General features: G+C 38.3%; 2 protein-coding genes across 4 annotated transcripts in view; one reads left to right on the top strand and one right to left on the bottom strand.

The window, feature by feature from the left end:
• The window catches only part of nhlrc2 (NHL repeat containing 2), a 91,476-nt gene extending 75,674 nt beyond the window's left edge, over positions 1-15,802 (bottom strand). Inside the window, exons 1-3 of one of the 3 annotated variants that reach the window (XM_043712794.1) lie at positions 15,623-15,802; positions 15,342-15,506; positions 1,755-1,907 (exon numbers count right to left, since the gene is read on the bottom strand). In XM_043712794.1, coding sequence (XP_043568729.1) covers positions 1,755-1,907; positions 15,342-15,489 — 301 coding nt within the window. In that variant the 5' untranslated portion in view covers positions 15,490-15,506; positions 15,623-15,802. Of the gene's footprint in view, positions 1-1,754; positions 1,908-5,883; positions 5,936-15,341; positions 15,586-15,622 lie in introns of those variants that run through there. The other 2 variants (XM_043712792.1, XM_043712793.1) reach the window with 2 other exon arrangements.
• Positions 15,696-24,188, top strand: part of dclre1a (DNA cross-link repair 1A (PSO2 homolog, S. cerevisiae)) — a 76,213-nt gene continuing 67,720 nt past the window's right edge. The window contains exon 1 of the mRNA XM_043712784.1: positions 15,696-16,240. Coding sequence (XP_043568719.1) covers positions 15,781-16,240 — 460 coding nt within the window. The 5' untranslated portion in view covers positions 15,696-15,780. The remainder of the gene's footprint in view (positions 16,241-24,188) is intronic.

Raw genomic sequence — 24,188 nt, 5'->3', positions numbered from 1 at the left:
ATGCTGGTTTGGGCTCAATTGAAGTAATGTAATTCTCAGACATCACACTTGAAAAGGGCACAAAGGCATTAGAAAAGATTAATAAACAATGAGTCCAGGTCATTGGGCTCTTTAGTCATGTGGAGATAAATTGGTACTGTTTTACTTGGACAAGAGATGGTCAGGAGGAGATTTGACAATGGCATTTAAAATCATGAAGGCGTCTGAACAGATAGAAAATACTCCAATAATGGAAGAGTCTAGAATGAGAGGACAGCAATTTGAAGTGACTGGTGAAAAAAAAACACATGAAAATCTTTTCATGTAGTAAGTGGTCGGGATTTACAATGTATTGCCTGATAATGTGATCGAAGACTTTAAGCAAATTACCTGAAGGGAAAGGATTTGCAAGGCCATGGAGTAAAAGCTGGGGAGTGAGTATGAGAGTTGCTCTTGTAGATAATCATAATGGATGCAATGGTCTCCTTCTGTGCTATACTAATTCCATGATTCTATGGTTAAATAGAAATAAATATATTTCATAACCTCGGGAAAACAAATAACTGATTTGTTCTAAGTGTTGACAAAGCATAAATAGAACTACTCTAGAGAACAAAGTAAAGGTTGCAATGCTTCGCCATACATTATTTTGGGTACTGAAAACAACTCAATTAAATCTTTTGATAGAAATAGACATAATCATAAGCTGCAGTGATGCAACCTGTCTGAGTAGATTAAAAACAAAGCAGCTGATGAAATTGAAAATGAAATCACACAAAGGATTTTGTACCAAAGTCACATATACTGAGCATTGTTTCAGTAAATGACAACTTTGTTCATAAGAAACATTGGATCTTAAGACCAGTGATCCCTTTTTATGGATTGATATAACATGTCTCTCTGCTCTGAATGCAGATTATTTTAGATAAGATTAGATTCCCTACAGTGTGGAAACAGGCCTTTTGGCCCAACAAGTCCACAGCGACCCTCTGAAGAGTAACCCACCCAGACTAAAGTGCCGAGGAAATTTTGAATTAAAATCAGTAAGACTGGAGAATTTTCCACAACAACACATTATTAGGAATCAACTACCCAAAAATGTCCAAATTCATTGCTAATGACGGAATCCCAAGTCTTCCTTGTTTGGTCTGTCAAATTTTGTTCGATTGTACTACCATGAAGTACTTTGGGATGTTGAATGTAGTATATCAATACAAGCTATTGTTGTATAGTAAGTCCAGTGAAAATAAGAATCTGATATAATGACAACTGGGGCCCAAACATATTTTTTGCATATACAAACTTGAGATTTATTTGAATTTAATAACTAACTGTATCATCAATTTTTATACTTAAAAAGTGACAGATATAGAAAGCAGCCTTTATTTAACAAACTTTTTCGATACAGCTATAAGAAGAAAAAGTATCAACAAAGAATGCCAGTGTCACTTAATAGGCTCAATTCAATTCAATCAATCATTTAGGTAAGCACAAGATATGTTCATAAATAGTAAAAGTAATCCACTTAAAGTAAATTCCACTTAAACTGTGGACAAACAAGTCATAATAACTATAAAAAATGAAAATCATCATACATTGGCCCTATTAATGTTTTGTGCTGTACATTACCCGAAGGTTTTCATTTGCTCACAAATATTTTGGATAGACACTAACGTGGGTCAGTTGCTTCTAAAGAAAAATGCTTCAAGTAATACGACATATTTAGTTGATAAGGGTTTCCAGCCTTTCCCATTTAAATTTGTTGTTACTGATACCTTTATCAGAGTACTTCTCTTCTAGAGCATGAAGGTCTGGCAGCAAGTGCATGCAGTTGATGCAACAGTAAGTGAAGAAATCCAATATCACTACTTTACCACAAAGGTCTTTGTGTAGGAGGAGAGGACTTTCAGTGTTCACCCATTCCAGACCTGCAAGTAAAGAAATATCAAAAGGGACCATTTACATTTGCTGACACTGAAAATACTCAATAAGGTGACGGAATTAACAAAACATTACTTAGACCAGTCAGGGGTCCAAGTCTTAAAATACTACAACCAGACTTTTATCAAAGCAGAGGTTGTTGATTGTCCTGCTGCTAGGTCTGATGGCAGAACCAGAGACCACGAAAACAGATAGCATGAACCTGGGCAATATTTCACCAGTAGCAGGCAATTAAGAGGTTGCCACTGAGACTGTCGTACAATTGATGATTACATCTGCCTGTTAAAACTGGCAAACCAGTTAGAGGTCTTAAAGCTAGGCAACACAATTGATAATTGGGGCTGTGAGAGTCAGTGCAGAGGTTGCAGGACAAAGAAGAGGGTATTGATTCACACTCAAAGCCTTGGTAAGTTTTTAAAATAATTTTAATGTGCCAAAGCCAGACACAAGCAGCCAGGAGCCATAGTGGGGTAGTGGGGAGTACATAAAGGAATACCTCATCGAAGGACTCTACTTTCAGTTTGATGAGGGTGCTGCTGCTAGGAAATCTATGGTGGCAGAAAGATAATGAGCTCCACTCCTATTACCTTTCCCTTGCATTTTACCAGGTCTGCTGCCTACTGGTCCACCAGCAGAGGCCTGGTAAAATGCAGACCCTTAGATTACAAAGGCAGCTGACATTGGTTGAAAAGTCATGTTATTCCTTAAAAAAATTGTAAACATTCACAAGGTATAACATTATCCTGAAGGTAGAGTCTTTCTGGAATATTTTACCCAATAGAAAGAAATCAAATTTTGATTTTTGATGTGGAATTAGCTTCAATATACTTATTACATGAATTATCAATTTGAACGAATTCACAAAATTAAGAGAATCATCACTTTCAGTTATTGGCATAATAGTTATGCCTTTGGCACAATGTCAATATATGACATTCATCAATATCAGAGGTTGTCCTGAAAATTTTTTTTAAAATTTACAGTTTTAAAATAATAAAAAATTAACATTTTATATAAATATCAAAACAATAGAGAAGCACAGGTTCAGTTTTTCACCAGCAAAACTATATTTATGTATATATCATTCAAAACACTGTTCTCTTTATTCGGACTGAAAGGAACAGAAGCTATTTGGTTATGCTTATGAAAATTCCACATGTCCAACCCCACCAACCCCATAACACAAGTAGAGCTGAAGGATTCAAAATTTACCTCTCCTGCTTTATGAATGACATGCATGATTCTCAGCTTTATCTGGTCAGATCAGCTTTAGAAGGGGAGGCACAGTGACTCAGTGGTTAGCACTGCTACCTCACAGCGCCAGAGACCCGGGTTAGATTCTGGCCTCGGGCGACCATCTGTGTGGAGTTTGCACATTCTCCCTGTGTCTGCGTGGGTTTCCACTGGGTGCCCTGGTTTCCTCCCACATTCCAAAAGATGCGCAGGTCAGGTAACTGACCATATAGTGTAAGGTAAATTTGTCAGGGGTAAAATGAGTCTGGATGGATTACTCTTCGGAGGGTCAGTGTGGACTTGTTCGGGCAAAGAGCCTGTTTCCACACTGTAGGGAATCTAATCTAATCAGAATCCTTGTACTACACAACAAAATCCTCTTTCTACTCCAACATCATCCTATTTTTGTCTTATCTACGACATGAAAACAGTCCTGAATGAAGTTATCACATCTGACGGAGAGATTAACCTTCTTTGATATCCTTAATCTTTCCATGTGATTCAATGCAATTTATTATTCTATTTCCTTCATCATCTCTCCTGAACCAGAAACATTTGATTAGGCTTACAAGCTTTCAATTATTTATTTTCATTGCCAATACATATACTGCTGAAACTAGGTATACTCAGACAAAATAGTTCAATTTATTTAATACACAGTAGCTCTAGAATAAATATTAATCCAGATAGATAATTCTCTCCAGCTTCCAAAATAAGTTGGGATATCTACAATTTCTGGATGGCTATTCTTGGATTAAAATAGATTCTGATGATATTTCTGTCAAACCCAGAACCTGGTATTGCAGGCAGATGGATGGGGAGAGAAATGCAGGTATAAATACATGCAACACCTTCAAATCAAAGCTTTAATGCAAACTATTTTTTGCTTACATGTAGAAATCATTTTAAAATTTCAGAACTAACTGCTGTAGAGCAGCAAATCCCAATGTTTGGAGACACAAGTGAAAATGCTGCGTTCCCAATGAAGGATTTGGAGAGAAGCAATCTACGGAGATAAGTAGCCATTTAGGGAGGAGTGCAGGCACAACAAAATGAAGTTGCCATGGCAGTAAGTACCATTTATGCAACTCCTGATAGGAAATGCCAGTGCTGAAACAAGTTTAATAATCTTAAACTTGTAGCAGCTCTCAAAATATCCTTTTTATTCTCACACTTATTTTTATCTGATTAGAACTCTCTTCAGTATTCTGAGATAATAAAGCAGCCATACAAATTGTAGTTGTTTAAAAATAATCAGACAATGTAAGGGATGCAAGCACACTTTTCAAATATGTACTGAATCAGCTATCAATATGTTGAATCAAATATACCTCTTACAATCACCGTCTCCACATCATCCTTATATGCTTTACAAGCTTATAATTAATATCTGATATTTTGCATTGGAGTTTCTAGATTAGCCTGCAATCCTGGCCATGATGTTCAATTTATTTCACTATTCACAGTTCTTCTTGCATCAACTCCAATAGCATTCTCATTTTCCATCACTAATTTTGTATGGACATTGGGATTTATAACAGGTCAACTGTACAGCTAGTTACTGCGAAGTCACCTCCTATCCTCCTTTATTTAGATAGGTGTCCCTCATTTAGCTTTCTCCATGTCAGCTCCTCCCCTTCTCCCCAGCGCTGCTTGTATCTTCTCCCTTTTCTTCCTCACCATCCTCCATATTGCTCTTGGTTTCTTGCCTCCATTCAAAAGTATGCTTGCTGTGGCATCCACAGGAGTGCATATTTCATTTTCTTCCTTACATCCTCAATGACATTATGGCTGCTTCTGAACTTCTTAACTGTTAATGCTCTTTTTGAGTGTCAATGCTGTATACTGCAAGTGGTAATTCCTGATTTTGCAAGAATTTCTACCCACAATATTTAATGGCTTCAATCACAGCTGAAGTATTCGTTGAGGTAGAGTCCAGAAGTTGTACCTGGAGATTCAACTGAGTTCAGAATGTACTCAGGATTTTTAGATGCCATTCCATATTTACAGCATATCATGAATGTGCCCAGTTACCACAATATTTCTTATAGTATTGGGGAGAAAATGTGGGAATAACAAAGACCAAATAGTACAATTATGAAATAATGCAAACTGATTTTGTTCCATAAGTGTGGATAGACACCACAGAATGATATCAGTTAATATATATGCTACAGAGTCAAATCTGCACAAAAGAATATTCAGCAGATCTTCATTTGTGCACTTGCATGCAGGCTGCTAAAAATGTACTGCATATTTAAAAACATAACCTAAATGACATCTTAAAAATCAAATGTTGACTATCAGATATGAAACAGAAAATACTCAGAACATAACGTGGGGTCTGTAAACGTCTAACAGTAGAAAACACAGGATAACAATCCTAAAGTAGACAATAAAAACATGGAATCTGAAAAATATATGCATGCCTCTTGAAAGGTCTAAATAAAGCAAAGATTTGGAAAGACAGAGAAGAAAGAATTTCAAATAAGAGTCAAGTTTCTCCCACAGATAGACAGTTGATGGATATAATACAAACTTAGCATTTTGAAAAACTGCATTAAGATAACAGATAGTTAATGCATGAAGATAAACTTAATGAAGCAAAAATACATAAAGTCATAGAAATAGTTAAGTATTAGAAACTATTGGTAGTGAACAAACAATGAAAATTTACACACAAATTTCTAAACTATCCATAATAAGGTAAATGCATTAGAATGTGAATACCTATGAATGAATAATTCTTGGCTCACAGGAAACCAACACATTTTCTTGAATTTTCAATTTGAGTTCTAATATAAATGAGTAATAACAATGAGAAGAGAAGACATTTATTATTATAAAACTTTTACACAGCAGCAGAGTTTTATTAGAAAGTGAACCATGATGCACAATCTACATGTTATGCATCAACTCTAATACATAGAACAAAATACAGGGCATAGACAATTCACACTCCAATAACAGAGCTTTAGACAGCTTTAATACAGAACCAAGCAACAAGAGAAAACAGTTATTTTTAACTCATGCCCAAGCTAGTATTTCTGGTATGAATTAATAGCTAATTGACTAGGTTGATTTGATAGCAATATAAAAGTGAAAAAAAAAAATTTACCAATTTAGAGGAATTCCATTTTCCAAATCAAGCATCAATACTCCTTTTGATTTGCTGCATATCAGTATTGTATAATCAGTTGGTAATGTAGAATGCAGAAACTAAACAAATAATCTTACAGAAATACTGCTCTTATGACTAGTTTTCTAGAATTTCTTTACTTCCAAAATAACAGTCCAAAAATATTATGGACCTGTTTGTGGGGCAAGAATAACAGTAAGACAACCAACACTCATCATTTAACTGTGTAAACAAAACAGTGATGTTTGGATTACTTTAAATATTCAAGCGAGATAACATTAAATACTGTCTTATTTTTGAATTGCCATGTAATTGTTAAAATATTTGCACAATACACACAAAAGACTCATCAAAATACAGCTAGATTTTATATTTAATTCAATTGCCTTATAAACAGCACATTATATAATAAATACATTCTCGAATATATACAACTATGGCTGTCAAACTACAACAGAAGAAAGACTAAATTCCACAGGTGAAATTAAATAGAGCCCCTATAATATTGTCACGAGTACTAGGAACTGTTAGTGAATTCCTGCTTTCAAATTTAAGATTGTTCCATCCAAATTTCTCCCATTATAATGAATATTTTGCTGTGCAGGTATAAATATTAATAATTTCAAACACGAGTGATTCTGATAACGTGTGTTTGTCATCAGACTATGTTGTGCTTGACTTAAGATATTCTAAACCATAACTATCAATTCAATTTTGCTCATTTACCATGCAAGAATTTAGTTAAATTGATTTGAAAATGAAGTGATTTTCATATATTTGTAAATGCATATGTTGTAAACTCAAAAGTGTGATTAATTACAGCTAAGTAAAGCACAGACATAATTTCATCAAACTATCAACCACAACATTTGTAAAAGGCAATATAGGGTCTTACTCAAATCCAAAAAATCTATGAAGGCTATATTTAAGTAATTCAGAAATTTAAAATATATCTCTATAAATAATCAACATATTAGAAACAATCAGCACAAAACTGTGATGAGTTAAATTCAGATGACACAAATGGCAATTATGTTGAAACTGTCGACCATTACTGTCAGGAAAAAACAGCAAATTCCATTGAGTGATGCCAGTGGCAAGGCAAAATTCTATACCAGAAACTCTGGATTACACAAACTTGTCATATGATTGTGCTGACCATTTAGAGCTGAGTTTGACCACACAAGAATGTGAAAACATGGGAGTGCTGGGCAAGTTACCATTTGACATTAGAGATTTTCCTGTGCAAGATGTGAAAGCCTGCAATTCAAGTTAAATGTAAGAGAAAGTTAAAAGTACTGTTAGATATAAAGTAATGTTGACACAACAAGTGAAAAACCATGACATAAAGTGAAAATCAGACCACATGCTGAGTGGGAGAGCCCATCATTGTGATAGACAAGATGGTCATCTTGGAACACTACGACAAACAGATTTTCTCAAGATGAGAAGGATGAGAACAGCTGCTGATCCTGTTGCTGAAATGCTAACGTGGTTCAAGGCAGCCTGAGCAGAGAACGTTCCCACTGCCAATCCACTTCTCCAGAAAAATGGAGTCAGTGAGGTAAGAAAGCTGTCGTTCCTAGTAACGGATAGCTACATTGATTCAAGACAAGGCACAACATTGCCTTCTGTACAGTAACTGGTGAGTGAACAGTGGCAATTACAGATATTTGGCTCCACAATGGTCTTGAATAAGAACATATGAAGAGATATTTTTAATGCACTTGAAACTGGTCTTCTGCTAGATCACTCTGACTTTTCAAGGTTAAATGTAATCATGGAAACTGGGGTAAGGAATGCATCACTGCTTTGTTTGCAACATGTTTGGAATCAAAAAGCCACTAGTTTTTGTGATACAAAAAGTCTAAGGAGCTATATTGCTTCACAGATGTAATTTCTGACATTACCCATTCAGTACAAGGCAAACAAAAGGGCCTAAATGAACTTCAGCACTTTAAAGCAGTGAACTGGGTAAGTGGACAAGTGACAGTAAGAAAAAAAAGGGGAAGATTACTATTACTTCAATTGTCATATACACCCCAACATTGTTGGCTTCAAGAAAAAAGAAGCTGGCATCCTTGCCACTCAACACCATGGCCAAGATCCAGTTATTACATCATAAGTGACTACAAACCTGAAAACCCACGACTCCAGGTATTGTGATCTCTCAGTTTATAAAGGCCATTGATAAAGAGTAAAATACAAATATTCCAGAAGCCACGTGCATGAAAGAGTATGGTGACCAAAACCATAATTGCTGAACATTTCTACCAAGCTTTATTGTCACATGTACTCAAATGTGTACAGTGAAACGTTTATAAGTCACCATCTACGGTGCCATAGGTGCAAGGTACCAAGATACAGATTCTTCAGTTAAAGTTCTTCGCAAAAAAAAATAGCAAAGTAAAGAAATAAAAATAGCAGCATTACAGATCATATAGAGAAATTAGAAAATAAAAAATAAGAAGTTCAGAACAACAGTCTTTCCAACTTAGTTGAAGGGCTTATGCCCGAAACTTCAAATTCGCCTGCTCCTCGGATGCTGCCTGACTTGCTGTGCTTTTCCAGCACCACACTCTCGACTCTGATCTCCAGCATCTGCAGTCCTCACTTTCTCCTAGTCTTTCCAACCTAGTCAACCTGGCACCTAACCTCCACTCAGCACCAAGCTTTGACTTCAGATCGCACCAAGCTTCACCTCTACACTTTTCTGGTTAGGAGACTACTCTAGGTTGGAAGTCCAGGCTGAGGCCATACAGTGCCAAAAGACTGCCACTCAAGGTCAGTGAGAGATGGCTGTGCTGGACGGGAAACCATCACTATTGGTCAAAAGGATGCCTCGCCAGGTCTGCACTGAGGCCGAGAGACTGAATTAGAGTATGGAGTTCAGGACATCGCCGAGAAGAAGAGAGAGAAAGGAAAACAAAAGAGAGGAAAAAAAAAGTAAAAGAATGGACGGAGCGGACAAGCTCCTGCTGAAGTGTTCTACTCCACTGCCATCTTGGTTGAGTTCAAGCAAGTTATTACACAAGAAGCTGTGAACGAGCAGCAGTAGGGTATAACCAATGAGTCTGATGAGATTTTATTTTGCTCACAAGAGACAGACTGACATGGAAGTACCTGAAGAGGCAACCATGGAAACCTAAAGATGTACAAAGCTGTAGACTGTGTAACAGAACTGGTAGACAATGCATTCATGGATGCACTATATCTTTAAGAAAGAAGCCCAATGACCCTGAAGAGTTTGATCCACTGCTCTCCCACCTGTTTCTCTAGCTCATGTTACAAAGGCTATGGAGATGTTTCCGGGCTTCATGTCGCAGCACAAAAACATTTACATGGTGGACTGCATTCAACTCAGAGTTTTTCTGGAGCAAACTCTCAATTTTCAATTCAAAGCTCTGGGCTTTTACAAAGTCAGGCCATTGTAAGGTGTGAACAAATTAGGAAAAATATTCTGTCACATGTTTACTGCTTTATTGTGTTTTCAATTAGCATTTAACTCAACTGCTCTCTGAAATAGTTTAGCAAGCTACTCAATTCAAAGGCAATTGGGATTGGCAAATGTTGATCTTGGCAGTGATGCCCATATCCCATTTAAGAAAAAAAAAGAAACTGAATATTGTTATTGATATATACTTTGTTTGTAGGAATATCAACTGACACAGATGCATTTCTTAAGGGAATGGGGCTTCCTCAGCTATCACGAATCTCTGCTTAACAAAAATTTGTGGGTGGATCTTCTGGGATTTGATTCATCAGGATTTTGATTTTACTGTGAATTCTAACAGTAAGAAAGTTACTCAATATATTTCTTAAGTTATTTTATTAGCAATTTCTGCATATTTTCCTAAGTTCAGCATATCTTGTATATACTTAGCATTGCTTCACGTACTTCAAAATGTCTTTAAGTGAAGTGTCAGAGCAGCATATTAGTTTAAACATAAAAGTCATCTATCGCTTCAGCTTCATAGAATTAAAATAACCATGAACAAGGTATACCTTCAATGGCTAATTAATTTACTTATGAGCTCTATTGATACTGGTAACAATTTAAAGAGAAATTTGAACCTCCAGCTATTAATTGCAAGAACAAACCCACAAGGTTTCACATTTTTAAACAAGGATTAAATGAAACAAGCATTAAACGAAACAAGCACTACTAACATAACACAATCATTTGCAATTACCTAAGTTCCAAATCCAGCAGAGGTTCTTCAAACTTAACAGGATCTTGAGGGTTCATTTACTTCTCCCTGTGCCCAAACTAAAGGATGCCACAGCTTTCAAGAATTCGCTTTGATTTCTCTATAGTGTTCCAATTATTCTGAAACCCAAGATATAGAGTCATACAGTACGGAAACAGATCCTTTGGTACAACTCACCCATGCCGACCAAATTTCCCAAACTAAACTTGTCCCACTTGCCTGTGTTTGGCCCACATCCCTCTAAACCTTTCCCATTCACATACCTGTCCAAATGTTTAAATGTTGCAACTGTACCTGCATCTACCACTTCTTCTGGCAGATTGTTACATAAACAGACCACCCTCTGTGTGAAGAAGTTGTATTACCTTTGGTTAACTGAGCTTTTAGCTCTTCTTCAACCTTAAATTTGTAGACTGTCCTACTCAAGCATGAATTTTAATCACATGTGGTTGTTAAATTAGAATAGCCATGATTCCCAATAGCCCTGTGATATGGTCCACCATTCCTGGCAGTTTTTTTCCCCTCCACGCTTGTAAGGTGGTGGAAAATATTTGAAGTGCCGTGTAATACTCCAGTAAGGAAAGTTGAAAGTGAGGGATTGAAAGTCCTACAAAAGTATGGGGGAATTAATTACTTTACGCCTCTGATGGGAAGACTTTATTAGTAATCATGACCTATTACTCCATTAACTGTACCATTAGTGTAAATTACTGATTCAATTACTAAAATGGTCAAACTGTTTCATTTTAATTTGCTACAATTTAGAATAAAGGAGACTTTTACCAAGTTTATTTAATAAATTCAAAAATAATTTAATTATAAACTAAATGCATTATTTAAACAAGTGGTAAAGCTGGTTAGCAACTAAACTATATTCTGGAATAAACTAAATCCCTTGAATCCCAAACAAACACATTAACCTGGCAAACAAGATAATACATCTTTGCAGCAATTATATGTTTTTTAAAGAGAGACAAAAGGGGAAAAACTCCTGCATGCCAAGAGACCTAACAGAAAGGATAAAATGAAATGCCTTCCCATGATTTCCTACCAACAAGGTGAAATACTGTCTACTGTACAGTGGTGGAAAGTCCTCGGATTAGATTTCACTTCAAATGGAAATTCAGTTCAAATTTGGTCTTTGAATACATATAATAGCTCAGCTTTCACAGCTTATGAGATAGTCAGACACAAATATTTGAAACTTTCTCAGGTTCCAGGAAAACTTCATTGTGTGTGAGAGAGAGAGAGATCTTTTCAGCTGTCCTGCTTTAAGGTATCTTCTTACTTTTTTCAGGAGAATTTTGCTGCTGCAAGCTTTGGAAATCTGTTCCTTCCACTGACACAGCAACATGTTCTTAAAAACTGAAATTGCTAGTGTTGCTAGGGACCCAACAGCATGTAGGCCCCATTTCTTCCGAAACAAGTTTGTCCAGCAATTAAGCAATAGATCTTATACCTTGTCTCTCTTAAAGATTAATTATAATTGCAGATGAGACATAGCTCACATGGCACATTTGACTTTCATTTCCAAAAACAAAGTGACTCGCTTTGGTAAAACATTTTAATTTAGATTGCCCTTATAGTTCTGTATTCTAGTTCCTTATAGTCCTTAAGCATAAATGTAGAATTCCCAACAGTTAAAGAACAAAAGCTGAGATTTGTAGTGAATAGCTATATTTCAGATGAGAGAAACAAAAAGTGGCGTTCCCAGAAGACGACCTTAGGACCACTGCTACTTTTCATATGACAAATAATAATGGTCAAGGGAGTCAGTTTTGATGCTCAGATCAGTTATGAGTGACAAAAGTAGACCAGCTAATAAATCAGCTTAACATTTCCAGGGTCAGTTGGCAGTTAAGTCTTGGTTACCTTACCCAAGTATCTGACACTTAATTCAACATTGGAGACTTTTACAGAGGGTCCACAGTACACAAATCAGTCACATATAAGTTTAAATATTGTAGGCAATCAATGTATGTGCAAACATCAGAACTTTACCAGGGTTCTGATGTGCAATACAAACATGTCCAGATTTCCATGCTCAGAATACTTGAAGATTTACGTTAATATACTTTTTTAAAAAGATAAATCATTGCTTGGATTTGAACTGGAAAATTATGTCCAATTTCAGGGGCTGCTTTCCTTAACAAAAGGTTGACAGGAGATTTGAAAGTGTGCACATCACATGGTGTCAGAAACAATTGAGAGGGACATATTTCCCTTGGTGGAAAGACTAAGAACCAAAGAACACTGACTTAGGATAGTTGACGAAAGAATCAAAGATAACATGAGGAAATAAGTTGTACAAAATAAATGGACTGGATGAGAGAGAGAGAGACCGAGAGAGACCTATAACACACCCTAGGCAAAGGCAAATTCAGTAAAATAGATTATCTGACATGCAATTCTCCAGTTCAAGGGGAAAACATCAAAAGAAAACTGAGAGAAAGTGGCAGGGAGAGATGTACTGCAGCTTCCAAACCCAGCTTCAAGACCTCAGCAACTGCTACTGAAGAACTAAAACTAAAAATACTGGTTCTGTAGGTGCTTGACCCCACCCATTTAGGTTGCTTCTATTGTTCCAACGTTTTTAAAAAACCCAAGGCTTCACAAACCTTTTACTTTAGTGGCCAAATAGACTTATTGGCATCTCTAGCTCAACCTTTCTTCATTAAAAAAAAAGATGAAATTCACCTCTTAAAGCCATAGTATCGTTACAGGCTATACAACATGCTATTCAGACCGCGCTTTGACTCGGCTAGCTTTGACAAAAATAGTGTATATGTTCACTAGAGGCAAGAACAATTATTAGAGTAAAAAGAATATGGCAGGAGATAAGATTAGAAATGTTATACGGAGTCAGTGAGGGGACTACAAATTCCAAGGAACCACCTAATACTTTGGAGCCTCCAAACCTGGATAATGACTGTCCGTCTTCAGATTCTGCAATTATACCTTTCCACTGGGCCTTCTCAAAGGTGATACACTCTGATGACATTTTTCTTCATCAGATATCTGACTTTAATTATGGCATGCAGTGTCTGTTTATGAAGTGGATGAGTCCTCAAAACCTCTTCCAAGAATTGCCTCTATTTATTGTGCACCTGAACAAGGTTTGAGGTGTGGTTGCATCACACTTGAATGCTCCCCCAGTGGGGTAAAGTTGTTATAGGGAGCAAGAATGGGAACCTCTGTCACTTAAGTTTTAGCAAATGGTGGAGGGAAGGGCTTGGATTTTAGGGTATTCAGCAATGTTTCCCCTTGCACAGCTGCTCCAAGGTTCCGTGGACAGCACTCAATGTACTTATTATGGCATTGATGGAAGTCACTACTGCACACACTTCTCAGAGATCTATGCAGCTGGAAATAAGATTAGAGGGAATGCTGGAGTCTAGGCTTGGGAAAATGTTTGATGGAGGAAAAGTGGGCTAGATGACACCGGCACAATTAGTTGTTAGGGGGTCTGTCCAATATGCAACTAAAGCCAAAGCCAGAGTCTCAAGACCAGAGTCAAAGCCATCCAGAGACTCAGAGAGCCAATAGTTCATGGGGGTGGCACAGTGGCTTGCACTGCTGCCTCGCAGCACCAGGGTCACAGGTTCAAATGCTGCCTTGGGCAATTGTCTGTGTGGAGTTTGCACATTCTCCCAGTGTCTGCGTGGGTTTCCTCCCACAGTCCAAAGATGTGTAGGTCAGGTGAATTGGCCATGTTCAATTGCCCATAGTCAGAGGGAAATGGGTTTAGGTGGGTTACTGTTCGGAGGGCCGGTGTGGACTTGTTGGGCCGAAGGGTCTGTTTCCACACTGGAGGGAATCTATTCTAATCACGTTGCTTTCATTTTGGCAATGACTCAGGAGTTAATTTGCTAATCAGTCAGCACTCATTTTTGTGTACTATAAATTATTGTGATCTTTGAAATTTGGCATTCTTGCAATTGTGCCAGAGTAACATATAATTGGACTCATCAGCCGAATGTGTGGAAAAACAAGAAAGTGTTATTTTCTGACTTTTTAAACAGGTTAAAATGAAGTCAGATACTACAATAAGCCAATTAGTACAGTACTTGCACATAGAGTAATTTATACTTTATTGAAGTTAAGATAAAATGAAACTACAGCTAAATTCCCAGAAAAACCTCCTCGCCCCGTTTAGTGACGTTTCACCTTTAAGGTCAATTCTACAATTTGTTATTCGGTGTCTCTTCCCTCTCCCTCATGGGGGTGATATGGAACAGATACTTGCAGCTTTTGCGCAAAGCACCAGACGACTGATGCTGCTATCACATTTTGCGCAGACACATTTACAGGAAGAGGTTATGTAGTGTTAATGGACAAGACGAGAGATACAGCGCGTAATATTTTACGACTAAGCGCAGAAGGAACAGTGCGTCTTTTTAGTCTGTACAGATACACGGAGACATTGGGTGAACAGGAAACCTTAAAGGCAACATATTATCTCGCAATAACGAAGGGTATTCATGGATGATATGTTACTTTTAATGTTTCCTGACCATGAATTTAAGTCTATACAGACATATGCAAAGACGTACAGATTTTATTTCAATTAGTCTGATGTCAGACAGGAACATGATAACTTGCAAAGAACTTTACGGAAACTTTCAACACGGAAGCCCAGTATACTTTTAAAGAAAAATAAATGAGTTTTTCTATTTTTTTCTTTCCCATCTGTGACTCCAGTATATGAAAACTACACTGCCAGACGATTGTGACTTAAGTTCCAATTCAGGTCCAGGGCGACCCTCTTAAAAACCAGCAAGCCCGATTCATCGCTTCCTTCCTTTGTGATGTCCTGGGGAAAGAGGGGAACTTTTTACCTTCAGCAAACTCAGGGGCTTTTAATTCGGTCTCCCCACCATCTATCTTTCCAAGATATTGAAGGATGAGCTGTTCTTTCTGGACTTGGCCAGCAGCTTCCAGTAGTGCGGCTTCCAGTTGAGCCTGAGCTCCAGAGACACCCGCCATAGCAACGACCGTGCAGACTGCAAGTCAAGAACAGTGGCGCCGATCACCACATTCGCTACGCTACTCGCGCATCACTTAAACTTTAATTGTGTTTAAAATCATATGCGTCTGTACATTTGCCATAAATGCATACCGTAACTCAAACATAACCCAATTTTTTTTGTTGTTTTCGTTGTTGCTGAATTGCGGCGAGAAATGGTGTCGAATTTGCGGATCTGAGTTGGAGGGTTTGGGGAGCTCGAGCACTGGGTTTTAACGGCTCGGCGTTCCTTTCCCGCTCGCGGCTGCGCTATGAGCGCCGATGAAGCGGCTATCTGGGGCTATCAGTCCGTCGGGAAACGGAGGCGGCCTGCAAATATCACAGATGCCGGCAGTAGTCCTCCCTGTGCTCATGCAGGCGGGGGCAAGTCTGCCCGGCTGAGGAGCCGGGTTAAAGGAGACAGATCACAGCGCCACTCTCAAAGGGTGTCCATTGATCAATCGCCGAGAGGCATGAGGGCAGCCCCTGGTCAGGAAATGCCCTCTCCTGCATCAAATGCCAGCAAGTCATCTCCACAGCAAGCCGCACGCAGACCATTGTCCAAGGTTGAATTCCCTAATGCCTCCGAGGGCAAATCAATCCCCACAAAGGCCAAGCCTGCCCATGACGGCTACTGTCCAATCTGTCAAATGCCCTTCTCCTTATTGCTGATAGAAACCCCCCGGTGGCATGTTGCAGAGTGTTTGGAAACTCCAGGTTGCACAGATATTGGTGAGTTGCTAAATAGGTGCGAGTTTTGCAGCCTTGATTTTTTTCAATGTATGAAAGTGAATTTTAACAATGTTAAGTCAATATTTACTCATTCATTAAAATGGACGTGTTTATGTGTTGATTAGATTTGTTTTTTTTTCTTTGTATTGGCATTAATATAACATCTTTAACAGTAAAATTGCCGAAAAGCTGAAGACGAGCATTATAGGACAAACAGTGATAGCAAGGTACATAAGGAGATACTGGCATAGGTGACAGAAAACCTTTTTAAAAGACATCTTAAGGTTGGAATTAAAAAGGGATTTCAAAATCGTACTAAGACCACTGAAGAAACAGCTGTTTAAACATGGGAGAACAAAACTGGGGAAATATAAAAGCCAGAATAGGAGGAACATGGGACTTATGGAGAATTGTAGAGCTGGAAGCATTCACAAGCCAATAAAAAGATTGCACACCTGGACGAGGAATTTTAAAATTATAGAATTGTCACATTGCAGTTATTACATTGAGCCCATTGTGTCTGCATCACTTTTTCTGAATGGGTGTTTCACCAAGTGCTATTCTGTTGCCTTGTTCCTATAATCCTGCATATTCTTCCTTTTTAGGTAATGCATGACCAAAAAAGTCTCAATGCAGAGGCAAAGCTGGAGTTGGGTGATATCAATGATCTAGAAGTAGGCAGTCTTTGTGATGAAGACAATATAGCTCAGTCAGGTAGAACATTAAAATTGCCTAGGGACCAGAGGTTGTAGCAGGGACTGAAGACAGTAACTTTGGTTGTAGACTTTTGGACCTTATTTACTTGGAGAGAACGTCTTGTCCCATACTAGACGCTGGAAAAGCAGCTTAACAAAATTAAATGGGATGGAAACATTAAAAAGAAGTGATGAGCATCAACGGTATACATAACGGAATCTGATATGCTTTTGGATGACATAGAACAAAATTAGGAATGGGTCAAATGTAAATTTATGAGGGACTTAACACGTAACAGTGAGAATTGGAAAATAAACCATTTAAGATGATTCTGTAGCTGTGACTGGTTAAATAGAATCAAACTGGCCAAGGCCTGGCTAACTGAGGAGAGACATTCAAGAAAAACAGTATGATCAGTTCTTTCAAAGATTACAGGTAGGTCAAAAGTATATAAAATATAAGTAGTCCAAGGGTATTCGGAGGAGAACAGAGATGATTTGTGATCAAAAAGAAGATAAAGGGCATAGCTGAGGTGCAAAATGAGTACTTTGCAACTATTTACACTAAAAAGATTTCTACCATTGTCAGAGTAAAGGAGAAGGTAGAAGAGAAATGTGGCTAGTGTTTAAAATAAATAAAGAGAAATATCTGAAGAAAATTGTCAGCATTCAGTGTAGAATAAAACATCCAATCTGAAGAGTTTGCATCCTAGGTTATTGAAGGAAGTAATAGTAGAGACCAAGGATTTTCTGACCACAGTCTTCCAATTATAGAAGAGAATGGAGCAAGAGCTCTGAAAGATTGCAAATATTACAAACCTGTTTCTTAAAAAAAGTAGAGATATTAAAACTAACATTTAAAGGCCAGTCTGCCTAGAAATTGTAATGGGGAGCATTTTAGAGACATTAATCTGAAACAAAATTAACTTGTGTTTGGAACAATATTGGTTAATAAATGAAATCCAGCAGAGCTAAATTTTGTTTGATGAGCTTGAAATGATAGAATGGTGATTGAGGGCAGTGCAATCGATATGTGTATGGATTTTAAAAGAGATTTGATAGCAAAATTAAATACTTTGCGATTAAAGAGGCAGTGGTTGCGTGGATGCAATATTGCTTAAGGGGAGAAAGCAACTGATTGTGGTGAGCGTTTATTTCTCCTGGACCTGGACATGTGTAATTTCAAAGATTGTAGATGGCATGACACTTGAAAATATAGTAAACTGTGTGGAGAATAGTATTACACTTCAGGCAGCTATGGACTAACTGATGAAATAAAAAATGTGGAAACTTAACAGAGAAATGTGAAGTGATTCATTTTGGTGGATATGTGAGGAGACACAATATAAACTGTTGCTTAATTTTAATGAGATTGCTTGTGGCAGAATAAGATGAGAAGCCAGTTAAAAAGCATATTCATTCCTTTAAGGCACAGAGTGCAAAAAAAAGAAAGTTATGCTGAAATTTCATGAGACACTGGTTAGCTCCAATAGAAGTGTTGTGCCAATTCTGGATACCACAATTTGGGAATGGTGTGAAGGAGTGCAATAACGGCACCAATGATGAAAAATGAAACTGCATAGAGAGGTGTTGTTTACCTTGCAGGAGAAAGGACATTTGGTCAAGGTGTTCAAAATCGTGAAGCATTTTGAAAGAGTAATTAGCTATGGGTGACGTGAGGAAAGAAAATTATAATTTAGAATGCAGAATCAGTAATAACTTTCAAAAGAAACTGCTTAATACTCAGTGGAAAATTACAGATCTTTTGGATGGAATGCGACTAATCGTTTGATAATTTTTTTTTGTTTTGGATATGGTTGGAGTAGTACAGTCACAGCCAAGTCCTTGGATGGCTCAGATACACAGGAGAGAAGGAAGAAAAGTGAAAGAGCAGTGGTAATAAGAGTTTCAATAGTTAGGGAAAAGACAGGTATTTCTACGGCCGTGTACATGTCATAGGATGATATATTGCCTACCTGGCAGCAGGGTCAAGAATGTCACAGAATGTCTGCAGGACCTTCTTTTTCTGGGAGAGGGTGGGCAGCAAGAGACCATGGCTCATGTTGGTACCAGCAGTATAGAGAGGAGGATGACGTCCTGAAAGCAAATTTTATGGAAATAAGAAGAGATTACACAGCAGGACCACAATAAAAGTATTCTCAGGATTATTCTAAGTCCCATGTGCTAGTGAGCATAGAAGCAGGAGAAATAAGCAACAGAAAACATGATTGGAGAATTAGTGTAGGCTGGAGTACATAATTTCTGAGGTGTTGGATTGGTTTTGGGGCACTTGGAACCCTGACGCAGTGTATGGGGTGCACTTAGGATTGAGAATAATATCTTTGCAAGGAGATTTGCTACTGCTATTGGCAAGGTTTAAAATGGATATGCAAGCGGAGAGGAACCAGGGAGGGAATCCCTTGGACTGAAGAGAAGCAAAACTGGTAACGCTAAGTAGAAATGTAATTGGTGAAATTAGAAAACCGACAAATCAAAAGCAAACATCAAATTGCATCAGAATGCAGAATGAGGTTAGAGGGCAGAATTAAAGACATTGTATCTGAATGCATGCAGCATTGACAGCAAGGTTGATTATTTGAAGACACAAATTAAGATACGGTTATTGAAATTGCCAGCGCAGAGATGCAGCTACAGGGCAAGTGCAATTGTAAACTGAATACAGAGGAACCTTGATTATCTGAACGATACGGGAGGGGAGTATTTTGTTCAGATAATTGAATGCCAGATAACACAGTTTAGCCAAGCAGGGGGATCTTGCGATCTTGTTTGTATAATTCAAAATTTGGATAATCGAGCTTCCTTTGTATCCTAAAATGTTTGTTATTTAGGAAGATATATACAAAAAGAGGGGCAGGGTAGTGCTCTTCATAAGGAACGAGATCAGTACGCTCTTGAAAGGTGATATTAGATTGAAGGTTTAAGATCTAGAATTGATCTAGATGGATTTAGGAAATAGCAAGGGGCAGCAAACATTGGTTATTTATAGGCCACCAAACAGTAGTGGTAATCTTGGAAATAAAATAAATGAGGCAATTGAAGATCCAAGTAATGTGGGTTGTACAGAAATAATTGGTGACATGAATTTACATATAGTTTGGAGAAACCTAACCAGTGCTAATACTATAAGATACAGCATTGAAATGTGTACAAAAGGGTTCTGAGGCAATAACTAAGGATCGAGCTACTTTAGATTTAGTATTGTGTAATTAGAAAGAACTAATTAATAACTTGCATAAAGAAGCTTTGGGAAATTGTCACCATTATATGGTAGAATTTCATATGAAGGTTGATTGTGTTTATTCTTGACCTAGGTCTTACAATCTGAAAAGGGGAATCTTTGAAAGTATGAGGAGAAAGTTTGTCAAGGTGGATTGGGAAAGTACACTAAAAGATTTGATGTTGACAGAGAATGGTAGCGTTTAAAGAAGTAACTACATAGTCTTCAACAGATATGCATTTTTCAAAGGCACAAACACTCATTGAGAAAGATGAATAAACCATTGACGTACAATCTCATAGAAACTTAAGGGATAAACAGAGAGGATGCAGGAAGGATGTTTCCCCTGGCAGTGGAGTCTAGAACCGATGATCACAGTCTCAAAATAAAAGGCAGGCTGTTTATGATGGAGATTAGTAGGATGCTGACTCAGAGGATAGTGACTCTTTGAAAGTAATTATCCCTGAGGGCTGCGGAGGTTGAGCCACTAAATAAACTTCAAGACAGAGATTGATAGATTTTCATTACTAATGACTTCAGTGGATATGGGGATAGCACAAAAATATGGCTTTGACGTAGATGATCAGGCATGATCTAAAATGACAGAGAAAATTCAAGGGGCTGAATTACTCCTGTTCCAATGGCTAACCTTTGCAGTAGAACAAAAGAAGTGCTTTTCAAGGATGTCAGAGAAAGTAGTAAACCTGAAGTTTGGGAGTAATTTAGGTCCCAACAAACGATTCCCAAGGAACTGATAAAGAAAGGGAAACGAATATATGAATGTAAGCTAACGAGAAACACAAAGGTGGCCTGGAAACTTTAGGTATATAAAAAGAAAATGTTAACTAAGACAAATATAAAGACAGGAGAATTTATAGTGGAGAACAGAGAAATGGCTATGCCAAACAATTACTTTGTCCCTGTCTTCATGGAAGATTAAGAAAATCTCTAATAAATGCAAGGCAACCATGAAACTGAGGAATTGAAAGAAATTAATCTTAGTAAAGAGTAGTCCTCGAACAGCTGACTGGTTTGAATGTTAGTAAATTCCCTGGACCAGATAAGCTACATCCAAGAGTGTTTAAAGAGATGGCTATAGAGTTAATGAATCATGGGTGATTATTTTTCAGAATTATATAGATTTTGGAAAGGTTCCTGCAGACTGGAAAGGAGCAAATGTAACCCCACTATTTAAGAAGGGAGATATAGTGATTATAACAAGGTCAGCCAGCTGGACATTATAGAATATAAGTTTCTTAATTGGGGCAGTTAATCGGTCCAATCAGGGAGACCTGGCTGACAGAAAAGAGTAGGAGTGTCAATAAAAAAAAGTGTCAAAAATAAAAAAAACATAGGGGTGTCAGGCATCCTGTTCGCTATGAGGGAGTTGGATCAGTGTCGAGGATTCTCCATGTGTAAATGAAGGGTGACTTGATGATGAGATACTGGCGTCTGTGGAATTTTTTCAGTGGTGGTGAGAGTGCGATTAATGATGTAACCATGCAAAAACACCTAATAGCTGAAGCCCAACTGGACTTCAAGCAGACACTACAATTAGCTTTGTCATTGTAAAATGCGGCAAATGGAGCAAGTGAGTTACAGGATATTCCGATGGAAGTGGACATCCTTATCAGTCCAACTGAGCTTGAGGAACACCACTTGAGTGAAGGTAATCTCATAGCCTCACTCAGGACATATCCTGAACAGAGCGACTCTAGGCCAGAACCCCACAACAAAGCCAAGCCTCAGGCATATGGTTAAAATTTTCATCAGGACATTGGCTGGCAAGCCATTGTAGTTGCTGCCAGTGTGCGAACTCGAGACAGCCAAAAAAAAAGTTCCATTCGACCTAAACTGAATAAGAGAACGCGTAGATGGTGTCCAGGAGAGTTTGGACCTGGTTTGGAGCAGTTAAATTGTTTAACAACATCCAAATCCAGAATTAATCAAAATAAACATCTGGTTAGGTGGTCACCCAGTTCCAATGGAGATCAATACTAGCGCTGCCATTTCAGTGATCACACAACCAGTCTTCAACAAAATGAGTGTTTGGTGGGCAGCCTGGTGGCTCAGTAGTTAGCACTGCTGCCTTATAGTACTAGGGACTTGGGATTGATTCCTGCCTTGGGCGACTGTCTTTGTGGAGTTTGTGTGTTCCCCTGCTGTCTATGTGTGTTTCCTCTGGGTGCTCCGGATTCCTCCCACAATCCAAAGATGTACAGGTCAGGTGAAGTGGCCATGCCTATAGTTTCAGGGATATATAGGTTAGGTGCTTTAGTCAGGAGTAAACACAGAGTATAGGTTAGGGGAATTGGTCTGAGCGGGTTACTCTTTGGAGGGTCGGTATGGACTTATTGGGACAAATGGCCGGTTTCCACAGTGTAGGGATTCTATGATGGATGATGAAAATTTGCTCCACACTCCCACTCTTGAATTTGCCCAAGATCTCGGCTAGACTGAGGACTACACCGGGGAACCTTTACAGATTAAGGGTACAAATTCAGTTCCAGTCTCTTATGAGGAGAAGCTAGTTTAACTTCCATTGATTGTAGTAAAAGGGTCAGGCCCCAGCTTGATGGGGCAATAGGTTGAGGAAGATTTAACTAGTCTAGTCAATATTTTTCGATTAGAAAATGTCTGCCTGAGTGAAGTCTCAATTAAATACCCTGAAGTTTTTTCAGAAAGGTCTAGTTAATAAAGGAGCCAAGGTCACTTTGCATGTTGACCAGGAAACAAATGCACTATTCTGCAAGGCTCACCCAGTGCCATTTGCCTTAAGGACACAAGTAGAGGCAGAAATCAGAAGAGTGGAAAGCAACAGAATCATCAGACCCAGTCAAGTTTGCAGCACTGGCCGTCCCAATTCTGAAGCTCAATGGTTTAGTTATCCTTTGTGGGAATTTTAAACAAACAGTAAACCACTTTCCACAGCTGGATAAATACCCAATCCCTCACATTTATTTACAAAGCTGGCAGGGGTGCTGTCCTTCACAATGCTGGACATGAGCCATGCATACTTGCAATTGTGGTTAGTTGAGGATTCGCAGAAGTATGCTGCAATTAATATCCATAAGGGTTTATACCAATGTACAAGACTGCCCTTTGGCGTGTCGTCATCCTTTGCAATTTTTCCGTGAATGATGGAGAACATTTTACAAGATCTATCCCAGGTCACCGTTTATCTAGATGATATGCTAATAACAGGGGAAAACCAATAAGGAACAATTTCTTAGACATTTCTGCCAGGTGGACGTCACCTTAGGAAGGAAAAATACGTGTTCCAGGCACCCCAAGGGACCTACTTGGATTACAAAGTTTATACCCACTGGAAGATAAAGTGAGGGCAATTGAACGTGCCCTAGCTTCCATGTCTTTACCGGAGTTTAGGTCTTTCCTTGGTCTGGTGAATTATAATGGAAAGTTCTTACATAAACTGGCCTTCCTGGCACCTTTAAAAAAGGGTCAGCCTTGGAGATATTTGCATAGATACAGCAATCACCCTCTAAGGTGTTGGTACACTATGATCCCAAGCAAGGCCTGTATTAACATGCAATGCCTCCCTGTACAGCATTGGGATGATATTAACTCATAGATGGACCAAGGGAGAGGAATGCTCAATAGTGTGTCCATCCAGGACTTTGGCTAATGCAGAGCGTAAATATGCTACGATAGAGAAGGAAGGTTTGGTGGCCATATTTGGAACCAGGAAGTTCCAGCAATGCCTTTACGAATGTAAATGTGTAAGAAAATTGGACCACAAACCCCTACTATGTCTACTTAAAGAGGACAGTGTCCTGCGCCCATAAGTTCAGGTTGAATTCAGCAGTGGGCTGTAATATTAAGTGAGTATAATTACAATTTGGAACACCATCGGGGGCCAAGTAGCAAATGCAGATATGTTGAGCCGCTTCCCTCTGGCAGATACACCACATGTGGCACTGCAAGAGTCCTTAATGGTTTTAAGTTTTCTGGATACACTTCAAGTCATAGCTGACAATATCATACCTTGGATGCA

Source organism: Chiloscyllium plagiosum, chromosome 22, assembly GCF_004010195.1.
Source record: "Chiloscyllium plagiosum isolate BGI_BamShark_2017 chromosome 22, ASM401019v2, whole genome shotgun sequence".
In the NCBI taxonomy this organism is placed as follows: domain Eukaryota; kingdom Metazoa; phylum Chordata; class Chondrichthyes; order Orectolobiformes; family Hemiscylliidae; genus Chiloscyllium; species Chiloscyllium plagiosum.
This window is presented reverse-complemented; position numbering and strand designations above follow the sequence as displayed.